This window comes from Lemur catta, chromosome 12 (genome assembly GCF_020740605.2).
Source record: "Lemur catta isolate mLemCat1 chromosome 12, mLemCat1.pri, whole genome shotgun sequence".
Lineage (NCBI taxonomy): Eukaryota > Metazoa > Chordata > Mammalia > Primates > Lemuridae > Lemur > Lemur catta.
In genome coordinates this window covers 78,117,414-78,129,618 of record NC_059139.1, presented here as the reverse complement: position 1 = coordinate 78,129,618, position 12,205 = coordinate 78,117,414, and the positions used below count along the sequence as shown (strand labels likewise).

Genomic DNA, 12,205 nt, shown 5'->3' with positions numbered 1-12,205 from the left:
ATTACAGCAATTATCTGATTTTTACTATTACTGTCCACAAACCTTTCCAAATAAGTCCACTGAGATAACATACTGTATCCTTGCATATTTCTATTCCCATAGTCTAGCAAATTGTCTAACACATATTGATAGTTATAATTTATCTTTTAAATGCTTACACAGGGTCATCTTTTGGGTAAGATAGAGTAAGCACACACCACTCTGTTCCTCCCACAAAATACAGCTATAAAACCCAAACAGAATGCATGGACCAGGTATCTGAGAACTCTCAAAAGTAAACAGCATCAGGAAGATTAGAGAAAACCAGTATTCAGAGTGGATTTACCACTCGGCCTGGACTGGGGGTTCGAAGTGGGCATCAGCAGGGACAGAGAGCTCCAGAAGCCCTCTAGTTCTGTTTTAAGGATCAAGAGAGGAGTCTAATTAGATCTTCTAATGCTTGGGAGACGATGGGGGAAATTTTCCTTTTCTTTTCTTCATTCTGTCACACCTCAGCCCCCAAGCAATCCCATCGTGGTAACGAAGGTGGTAGCAATGGGGACCCACAGAAATCTAAAACTCTGGAGAACAGAAACGTTCCTTTTCAAGCTCAAGAGCTATGTAGTCCCAGAAGAGTAAGGCCAACTTCCATTGCTTTTTTTTTTCTGTCTGTCCTCCAGCTGCTTGATCCTAGACATAGGCACAGTCACATGAAGTGTGTGATAGAGTGGTTTTCTTGCCATAGGAACAAAGAGGAGAGCCCTGGGAACTGAGAAGTACCAGGGGAAAATGGCCCCATAAAATCATTTGTGAACTCTGGGGCTCAACCCTGAGCTGCACATGTTCTGATAAGACTATAAACAGCATTTTATAGTCTTTGAGAACTGAACTACAATACAGACCGCTGCCCAAGTGCCACACTGGCCACTGGATAGTGCACACAGGACAAAAAGCATTGCAAAAACTAGTCCTCTTTCATCTGGTTTTATTTAACTAACCTCCATGTCTCAAAAAAAAAAAAAAAAAAAAAAACAATGGTATCCTATTTATTTTCTCAGTTTTGGGCATTTTCTATTGACTTCCACTATGGAAGAGGAATTAGCTCTACTTCCACTTCCATTCCACATACTCTTCTCATCTTTCCATTCTCCCAACAAAATGATGTCATAGTTTTGGTTAGTTTCTCAACTCATTTTCAAGCAGATAATTTCATATTAAGAGGGGCTGTCCTGAGCATTGTAGGATGTTCAGCATCATCTCCAGCCTCTACCTGTTAGATGTCAACAGCACTACCTGCCAAGTCATGACAACCAAAAAATATCTCCAGATGTTGCCAAATGTTCCCTGAGGGGAGCAAAATTACTCCCAGCTGATAATTACTGGGTTAGATGAACATGAGCATTCAACCTTTACATTATTATGACTCCATAAATGCAATTTACAACTAAGGCATGTGGTAAACTGATTATTTTCCATTTCCTGCACAATCCTTTGTTTTCCCCATAATTAATACTTGTCATCATTGCCTTTGCTTCATTTTCTCTATACTTGTCACTAATTCAACCTTCCACTAGTTTCCTAAATTTTTTTCTCAAGATGTTAATTCTGGCAACTAATAAATAAAACCAACACTACAGAGTACCAAATAAAAGAAAAGGTGTTTTCATTGGGATCTTAAGGAATTGTAATTAAGGAGACACAAATTTAATAAGCAGCTAAATCGTGTTCCACCCAGGCAAGATTAGGCAGGGGCTTATAAGGGCTACCATAAGTTTACACATCTGGAAGGTTTTTAGCATAGTCTACGATTGATGATGGCTGTCACCAGCTGATGGTTATCAGCTTAGGCTGTCTCTAGTCCATGATCAATATAGTTTGGTATAGCTGTCTCTCCAGGAGGTTGGTGATCAGGACCAGTGTAAACAGTTCAAATCAAATGCAGCTGGTTTTATGCTTTGGCCCAGTTCAGCAGATGAAATTCCATCTGGATGTGTATGTGACTGGGGTCCAACTCCTCATGCCTTTCTGGCTCATTTTTAGATACCTCTGATGTAAACCATCTCCATTTGGGATTTTCTTTTCACAATTCAGATGCATCAGTTGCATCTTGAAAATGTGTTTTAGTCTTCTGATCTCTTCCAATCTGGATCAGTTGTCCTCTACATCTGGTACATATCCGGCATTCTATGCTGCTGTCCTTCCACTAGCATCCTGTGGTTCCGTATACCTTTATCCTACATAAGAGTTCATGTTGCTTGTATCTGTCTTTCTCCTAACTCACTTCCTTGTTTTCATGAAGTATAGCCTCACATACCTTCTGGAGAAAGGACGCAGGGGAGGTAAATAATGAGACAAGGGCCTGGCGCGGTGGCTCACGCCTGTAATCCTAGCCCTCTGGGAGGCCGAGGCGGGTGGATCGCTGGAGGTCAGGAGTTCAAGACCAGCCTGAGCGAGATCCCGTCTCTACTAAAAATAGAAATAAAAATTATCTGGACAACTAAAAATATATATAGAAAAAATTAGCTGGGCATGGTGGCGCATGTCTGTAGTCCCAGCTACTCGGGAGGCTGAGGCAGTAGGATCGCTTAAGCCCAGGAGTTTGAGGTTGCTGTGAGCTAGGCTGACGCCATGGCACTCACTCTAGCCCAGGCAACAAAGTGAGATTCTGTCTCAAAAAAAATAATAATAATAATGAGGCAATGTACACATGGTATCTTTATTCTCACACTTGATAATCTGGGTAAAATATTCTTGGAATCATTTTCTTTTAGAATGTTGAATACAGTGTTCTCTCATTCCAGCTTCCAATTTTGATACTGAGATGACTGAAGTCATTCAGACTCTTAATCTTTTGTATATGACCTTTTTTTCAGTCTGGATGCTTCTAAGATCTTCCTTCTGTCCCCAGTGTTATGAAATTTTCCAGTGTCTACTTTTTATCCACTGCACTGCTGTTCAGTAGACCACATCTATTTGGACACTCACATACTTCAATGCTGAAAGACCTCGTAGACCAATCCTCTTAAAATTTTTAACTTTTCTACATTTCCTACCTCTGATTTTTCCCTCTCTACTTTCTGGGAAACTTCCTTAACTTTATCTTGCAAGCCACTTATTAAGGTTTTTGTTTCTGCTCTCCAATTTTAATTTCCAAAAGCTCTTTTTAGTTATTTAAAGTATCCTTTTATAGAGTATCTTGTTCTCATTTCATAGGGTAAAAATCTACCTCTAAGAAGATGACATAGTCTTGCTTTTAAGTTTTCTTCTACCTACATAGTCTGATTCTTCCCAGTAGCTTTGGTTAGTTTTAAGCTCTGCCTTTCATGTTAAGAAGCCTATTTCAGACGTCCATATTTAAGTGCGACAGACCACAAAGCTATTCGGGAGGGCTATCAAACTATGAGGCATAATTTAAAGTGATCAAGCTGAGCCATTTAACTGGGGGTATCTCCAATGTCAATATCTTTCAGTCTTTCTCTCTTGGGCCAGTCAGATTACCTAGAAAAGAATCTTCCAATCTCCTATCTGGATGGTAAAGCCCAGGCTGCCAGATTCCGAGAGCTGAGCAGGGGAAGACAACTGTGAGTTTTCAGCATATAAGATATATAAATTCACTTCTTCCATTTTTTATTATTCTCTCATTCTGGAGTAGATTGACACTACCACAGAAGTTTCTCATTCATGTCTTTAAGGTCTGCTAAGTCACTGTGATATTGTGAAATACATATTTGGTCTTTGTCCTCATTTCCTGGTGTACAACTCCTAAAACCCTAGGGATCACTAAAGTATCTTTGTATGCCAATAAGTTGACTGTTGGCTGAAGACTTCAGGATGGCCTCAGGATGGGGGGCTGGTTGCTATGGTAGCCAACCAGGGATTAGAACTTTCAGTCCCAGCCCCAAACCTCCTGGGAGGGGAGAGGGATTAAAGGTACAGTGGATCAGCAATAGCCAAAGATGTAGCAAGTCATGCCTAAGTAATGAAGCCTCCATAAAAACCCAAAGGGCAGGTTTGGGGTAGGCGCAGACTTCCGGATAGCTGAACAGGTGGAGGTTCCTAGGGGATAGAACACAACCCTTCCCGCACAACCTGACCCCATACATCTCTTCATCTGTACCCTCTATAATATCCTTTATAATAAACTAGTAAAAGCAAGTGTTTCCTGAGTTCTATGAGCCACTCCAGCAGCTTTAATCAAATCCAAGGAGAAGGTCTGGGAAACCTGAAATTGGTAGATCAAAATTCCAGACTTTTGACTGGCTTGTGTCTGAAGAAGGGAAAAGTCTCCTCAGACAGAGTTCTCAAACTGTGGGATCTGATGCTACCTCCAGGTAGATACTGTCAGAATTAAATTGGAAGACACCCAACTGGTTGGTGTCCACTGCAGAATTCACTGTCTGCTTGGTGTGTGGGGAAAACAACCCCCACATTTGGTCACAGAAGTGTTCTGTGTTATGAGAGTATAGCAGGAGAAATAGTTTGGGTTTTTTCCCCTATAACCTCACAGTCCCATACCACTTTTCCTCATGCTTTATAATTTCCAAATTTTGTTGCTTATCTCTTCACCCATTCTTCCCTTCCTTGTAGGATTATTCACATAAAATTTTTATTTAAAAAATTTTCTTAGTAGATGTTTGTATCCAATCTACCATCTTTAACTAGAAATTCTCATTTTAACAAATTTCTAGAGGAAACCAACCACAACCTACAATGTGATAAGAAAATGCCCAGGACAAGGAAAAAGTCAATCTCATCCCATCCCAACCCAGAAAGCCCCAAGTAAAGAAAGGTAAGCCGGAGGATGGGAATAAGAAATAAGGCTAAAAACAAGGGAAACAGCAAGGTCTGTTTATGTAATAATAGAAGAATGCTGTCTTCTCTTTTACTCGTTGACAGTAATAAAGAAGTTTCTCTTACAAGGGTGGGGAAAGGGGGAACACCACCTGAGGGCTCTTCTGTAACTTTAGTAGATAAGTTTGCATACTGGCACCCCAGAGGAAAGCTCCCATACACTGACTTATCTATTTATTTATGTTTGTTTTTTAAGAGAGACAGGTTCTCATTATGTTGCCCAGGCAACGTATGTTGCCTCAAAATCCAGGGCTCAGAAAATCCTTCCAGCTCAGCCTCCCAAGCAGCTGATTTTTGAAAAGCCCCCAACTGTAAGAGCCAGCCTCCCATCTACTCACATAAAGGAGAAGCCTATTCATAAATAAGCCACAGCTGGGGCACAGTGGCTAGGTGACAGAGCAAGATCCTGCTTCTTAAAAGAAAAAAAAAGGAAAAAAAAGCCTCCTACTGTCTCATCTTAAAAATGAGAAGGCAACCAAAATCACCCCACATCTAAGGAAAATCTGGAACATAACAAAGAAAAAACTAAATAAACTAAAAATTGACCCTGAAGAGAACATAATTCAGGAACCAAAACAAAGAAAACAGGGGTGAGGGCTGAAAAGTGGAACTAATTGTCATTCTCAAAGAGATTTAAGAGAAACTAGTCCTTTTTCAGAGGAACTGTTTTGTTTTTTAATGCACACTGAATAAGAGTCCTTAGAAAATAAAACTATCATTACTATAATAAATTCAACAAAAGCTGTGGAAAATAAGTGTTAACGATATCTCCTAGAACCTTGCTACTCAAAGTGTGGACCCTGGACCACACCTGGGAAGACAAGTGTAAAAAGAGACATAGACATTTTAAGTCATATAAATGACTTTCTGAGATAAACTCAGAAAGTTTATCTCCTAATGACTCCCTCAAAACAAATTACCTTAAAATGTGCACCATCAAAACAAAAATGAAAACCAAGAAAGAATAAAACATGAGATCCAAGAAAGAAAAAGTACAACCTAGGTGAGCTGGGAAAGTGAATCTGAGTAGGCCAGTTGTTTGGCAAGTCTAGCGAATAACCAGTCTACACTGGACTAGGAGGTCTCCAAGAGGGCAGTCTAATGGGAAAAAAGAATTCTATAGAACAGACAGTATGCCTGAGGATAAAATAAAGAAACAGAGGAGAAAAAAAAAAGGCAGCTAGAAAATTTGGGCAGGTTGAGGGGAGGGGTAGATGTACAAAAGGATCATAGTCCAAATGTGAAGCAAAAAATACCAAAAACCAAAGTTAGAATAAAAAGCCAACTCAAAAAAAAAAAAAAAAGATTTCAAGAATAGCTGGGAATAGTGACAAAAGCATATGCTTCTTTCCCCAAAGAAAAAACTAAAAGGTAGCAGTGTTTTGACCAATTTGTAGAATGCAAGAAAGCAAAATTCATTCAGACATTCTTCAAGACATTTACAAAGGGATGATGACTAGGACCATGTGGAAAAGAAACAAAATCCCAACCAGTGTAGACTTGCGTCTACTGTGAAAAATAGGCACCTAGTTATACTGTATAACAAATGGTATTATTATTGTTCTGCTTTTACAATCAACAAATAGTAAAAAGCAAAACAGACTTCATAAGGTTATAAAATGGAATATAAATATTATCAATCTTAATTTTTTTTTATAGTTCATCTGGATAGAAGCTGAAGGAATGGGCAAGAAAGAAACGGAAGATGGGGTACTAATTACCTCACCTTATCAAACAGAGACTCAAGAAATACTGTCTACAAATTCATAAAAGAGAAATAAATATAATTTTAAGTATATTAAAGTTATAAAGGTAAACCATGGAATGATTTAAAATAATGATATAAATATAATGGAAGTAGGATGAAGGGAAAAAGTGGGTATGGTAAACTAAACCCTCACCTAATACCTACCAAAGGTAAACTGTATTCCCAATTTAATACCTAAAGGTGATAAAATAAGAAATCAGTACAAGTATATTTAAAAATATTGAAGTACCCACCAGAAGACTACCACAGAACAAGTAAAAGTCAATGTCTCTGGAAAACAGAACAGGAACAGAAAGGGAAGGGCAAGAGACTGTTGCTTTTCATTTATAAATCTGTCTGTACTCTAATTTTTTAAAACCATACACATGGTATCTTTTTAATAGTTAAAAGTGGACTTCTTTAAGTTTATTTAAAAAACGGAAATTTGATACATGAAAATTAAACATATTTAATGCTTTCAAATCTGTGATTGCTTCTGATCTGTTCTAAAGACTTAAAAGTGCATGTGTATATATGTATATATTAATAGTAATCGCTGAAATGAAATGCTTTGCACAACAATTTGTTACAGGAAAAACTTCATCACACAAAATGTTATCTTTTTAATGTTCCTACAGACAGAACGTTAGCACAAGGATTACAATTAGTACAGAAATGTTTCAGTAGACTCCAACACTAAAAGGGCTAGCTGAAGATGAGCACAAATTATTTTATTAACCTATGCTATCACCAAAATGGCAGCAATGTTAACTGCCAGAAAATATGTTTCTCCTTTTAACACTAGCATGGCCTTATTATCTAATTCTTAAAAGAGACTTTTTAAAAAATTCCAACCATTTCTTTGAATGAGAAACAACTTACCAAACTGCAGTTTTCAGTTTTTACTTTAAAAACATGCTTTTCAATTCTTTAATAAGCTAGTATAAATAGTATTAAAAAACTCTGTATTGGATTTTTTTTTAATCTGGCCCTTCCTCACTTAGTATGTATCAGATTTTTTTTCCTTTTCTTTCTTTCTTTTTTTTTTTTTTTTTCTTTTTTTTGAGACAGGGTCTCATTCTGTTGCCCAGATAGAATGCACTGGAGTGATCACAGATCACTGCAACCCCACACTCCTGGGCTCAAGCGATCCTCCTGCCTCAGCCTCCCAAGTAGGTGTGACTACAGGTGCAGCCACTGAGACCCACTAATTTTTTAATTTTTTGTAGAGACAGGGTCTTGCTCTTACTCAGGCTGGTCTTGAACTCCTGACCCCAAGCGATCCTCCCACTTCGGCTTCCCACAGTGCTACGATTACAACAGGCAGGAGCCACTGTGAGAAGCCTTGGATTGTTAGTGTTTAAAATCACGGCATACCAAAGGCAAACATCGCCATAAAATGCTAATTTACTTTTGTTATACATACATTTTAAAACCATAAAACAATTTTTGTGCACTAGAACATTTTAAGGCAAGAATTTTCCCTTCCTCTCCTCTAATTCCACTCCACTCAGAAAGTAACCAGTGTTATCAGTTTGGTGCATGTACTTTCTGACTTTTTCTATGTCTGCACCCACACACAACCCGTTTAAAAATTTGTTTTAACAAAAGGCATCAAGTGACTAAATAAGTATTACACTCAGTATGTTGTATGTATCTTTTCAACACACGAATATTCTCCCTCAGTTTACTGTTTGGTAATTGCTTTAGAATTTCTAATTGCTGCCCAGTATTCCAGTAAATGAAATGTAGCATATTAAGGCATAAGAGAAACAACATTCTACATTTTAGGTTACAGTCTAATGGCTACAAAGTCACATTTTGAAAATTCAAGTCTCTTGCTCTAATTTTTCACAGGAAATCAACTTCAAGTTTTGCATTTCTCCAAAATGTATTAGTATATGGCAATGACTGAAGTAGGCAAGATTAGCAGAAATACGTAATTTATCAAAAAACCCCCTAAAATTCTCCTACACATACTAACAATAAGCAATAGAAAGAGAAGGGGGAATGAAGGGAGCAAAAACAAAGTCTGAATTCATAAATCAAGAGGTACAGGAGAGCAAAGAAATCCAGGAAAATTAACCTCTTTCAATTTAAGATTTATTTTTATAGAAATTAAACTCTAAGCATAAAATAATTTTGTAAATCCTCAAAAATTTGAATTACTAACATTAAAAAATCTTTAGTCAACAGATATTATGAATATTAACTTTAAAATGGCATTACTTTTAAAACCTGAAGTTTTAAGAAATGGCTATTTGGTTTCATTATTCTAGCTAGCCCTACCACATCCTTGTTTACATAGCCAAACAAGGTAATTGCAAAAAAAATATTTAAGGGGGAAAAAAAGTTACTCTATTCCAAAAGTTTTATATAATAAATAAATTCACTGGAAAACCAAGTATCTTCACTTAACACTTAACAGATGTTTAACATATTGTTTACAAAACAAAACAATTATTTTAGGAATAAACAGGCTCCACACATAAAATCATAATGGCTGATAGCATTTCTTTAAAGACATAATCCTAGATAATATACAGATTAACCCCAATACTAGCAGAAGACTAGTTCGGATGCCTGTAAAATGTGTAAGATAACCTCATCTTTTCCAAATCAACTCTTACCCTTATTAACTCATACACAATTATTGCTCACCTTTCCAAATACTCATCTTCAATTTTTTTCTAATCTGTAAAATGCACATCTATAAAATCTTGGAAACATGAAGAAAATAAAGATCACAATCCCATAACCTCAGTTTTGGTTCATGTTCTTTTAGTTACATATCCACATAGACACATATATATTAACTTTTTTCTGCCTACCAAATTTGGGACCATAGAAAATAAGTACCTTTTCAAAACCAGCCTGAACTAGAGCAAGACCCCCGTTTCTACTAAAAATAGAAAAAATCAGCCACGTGTGGTGGTGCACACCTGTAGTCCCAGCTACTGCAGCAGGATAGCTTGAGCCCAGGAGTTTGAGGTTGCAGTGAGCTATGATGAGGCTACTGCATTCTAGCCGGTGCAACAGAGACCCTGTCTCCAAAAAAACAAGGAAAGTAAGTGCCTTTTAACTGTTAAGTGTTTCATTTGAATCTATCATATTTCAAAAATTACAATTCTACCATCATCAAAGAAGTACAATGACATTAATTCTTACTAGTTACAAAATCTATTTACTTTTCTATACATCCTTTTCTTTTGTGAGGTTTAAAATGGTAGTCTTATTACATCCTCCTGGGGTAGGAAGAAAAGCACAGGCACTGTAATGAAAACGGCCTGGGTATAAAGTCTTGATTTTGTGAATTAGATGAACGTGACCTTGTGTAAATTACAAAGTGTCTGAATATGTCTGCTCGGATGCAAATGGAAACAGTGTAACTGCACCTACCAAATAGGGCTGTTTCGAGAATTAAATAAAAAGATGTGGGTAAATGGAGACCCCACTGCCTGGCACACGCTAAAAAATCCACAAAAATTAGTTTTTTCCTTCCCATTAAAAAAACAGCGTGAACGCAACACAACTACTAAAAGCGTGACTTTTAAACATAAACACAGCAATTTTAAGTGAAAAGGTGTTATTTGTCAGAGCTTTTACTCACTTGTAACCTAAATTATTTCAGGGCCCACATACGCTTGGCGACAACACAAGGTATCGCTGCACCACAAATTTCACCGCCGGAAAATATTTTAAGTACATTTAACATGTGTTTAGCTATCTGAAATCAGAGCCAACAGGAGGGAAGAATACAGAACATTCCCCTTGTGAAAGTATACCACGAGTTAAAACCCCGCGGTTGAGAATTTCCTTTAAAGCAGGAGATGAAAAGAAAAGCAGCTCTAAGGGAAAAAAAGAAAGAAAAGAGAAGAAAGAAAGGAAGGAAGGAAGGAAGGAAGGAAGGAAGGGAAAAGAAAAGAAAGAAAGGAAAGAAGGAAGGAAGGAAGGAAGGAAGGAAGGAAGGAAGAGAGAGAGAGAGAAAGAAAGAAAGAAAGAAAGAAAGAAAGAAAGAAAGAAAGAAAGAAAGAAAGAAAGAAAGAAAGAAAGAAAGAAGGAAAGAAGGAAAGAAGGAAAGAAGGAAAGAAAGAAAGAAAAGAAAAGCAACTCCAGACTTCCCCCCGCCCCAAAGATAAAGTCCAGGAATGAAAATAAAGAGTAATTAATTCTTTACAGGAATTTACGGAGAATGCCACGAACACGTAAGAACACTCAGGGGATAGGGTAAGTTTGAAAACTGCTTCTTGCGTAGGTCCGGGCACCCGGGATCCCGAGACTTAAATTGATACACTAGGGTCTTCCTTCAAAATCGGGGATGAGACGGAGGGAGGGAGGGTAAACGGTGCGTGAAAGTCACGGGAGCAGGAAACACAATGGGAGGGGGTGGCGGCGGCAAAACGCAGCAGACCCAGGCTCCGGCGGAGCGGCTTCGCCCGTGGGAAAACAAAATAGTTGGGGAACTAAAAAAAATGAGGAAATTCCGGGCGCTCCACGGGGAAGAACTGGGGGCCGTGAAAAACAGGGAGGCTGCCGAGGAAAAACAGGGTAGGTGGCGTCGGAGAGAAGGGTCGACGGCGGGAAGCGAGGGCTCGGATGTGCGCGGGGGAGGAGACCCGGAGGCCTAGTGGGGGGTCGGCGAATCTGAGAGATGCCGGGAGGCGGCGAAAGGGGGTCGGGACAGCGCGGTACCTGCAGAGATCGTCCAGGACGCTGCCGGGAATCTCCACCCGTTTGGTCTCCATGATGAGAACCCACAGCAGGAGCAGTGCATCCCGGCTCCGCGTGGCCGGGGACCGAGGGCACAGCACGGAGACTCCGGCTCGCCGGAGAGCGCAGCGGAGGCGGCAGCGACAGTGACTCTAACCGAGAGCAGCAGGGGAAGGGGCGGGACCCGCTCACTTCCGTCCTGCTCTCTCAGCCCTGGACCCCGAGACTGGGCCAAGGCGTGGGGCGGAGCCCCGGGAGTCACGCCCCTGCTCTACTTGAAAGGCCCAATGGGAAGCTGAAGATTTGGGAGTCTGCGCTCGCTAAGCCAATGAGACGTTTGTTTATTGGTCCGCCGTCTCCAATCCGTCTTCAAGCTGCTCAGTCAACCAACTTCCCGCCGCCGCGATTCAGCCCCGGTGTGGACACACGCATGCGTATCGTGCCGCCTTTGCGCTCCTAGGTTTGGAGGTATTGGGTCTTCCCTGTTGACCCCGAGACCAACATCCGGGACTTTGGCGTGGTCTGAACGACCGCTGGGTGACCGAGTAGGCACAGGTCCTCCGCGAGGCAGACCCTGAGGACCCAAGCGTATATTCGTGATTCCTGTCCCCAAATATCCTACACTCCTCGCTGCCCCCACCACTTCTAGGCCCAGGGCTGTGCCTTTCACTACAAATCCCTGAAGAGGGTATCCATTTTCCAAGTGGCTCACCTCTGTCCCTCTTCAGTCACTTAGTTGCAAACATGAAGACAAGGACTTTATACCTCTACCTGGCACCTATGAAGTCGCAAAATATTAATTGAACCTGAACTGGTGATCTGCATTCCACGCCCAACACACACCAGCTCCCACGTGCTGGTCTTCATTCAGTCCTCATCTTGCTTAATGGAGCCTAATACATTCAGGATCCTTGGAGA

The 12,205-nt window shown here is 39.8% G+C and overlaps 1 protein-coding gene across 4 annotated transcripts in view; it reads right to left on the bottom strand.

Moving 5' to 3' along the window:
• Positions 1–11,476, bottom strand: part of DCP2 (decapping mRNA 2) — a 53,186-nt gene extending 41,710 nt beyond the window's left edge. For all 4 annotated transcript variants that reach the window (XR_006738627.1, XM_045566239.1, XM_045566238.1 and 1 more), the window contains exon 1: positions 11,270–11,476. Coding sequence is in view for 3 of the 4 variants with exons in the window: in XM_045566239.1 (XP_045422195.1) it covers positions 11,270–11,322 (53 nt within the window). In the remaining variant the exon portion in view is untranslated. The remainder of the gene's footprint in view (positions 1–11,269) is intronic.
• Between the last annotated feature and the right edge of the window lie 729 nt (positions 11,477–12,205).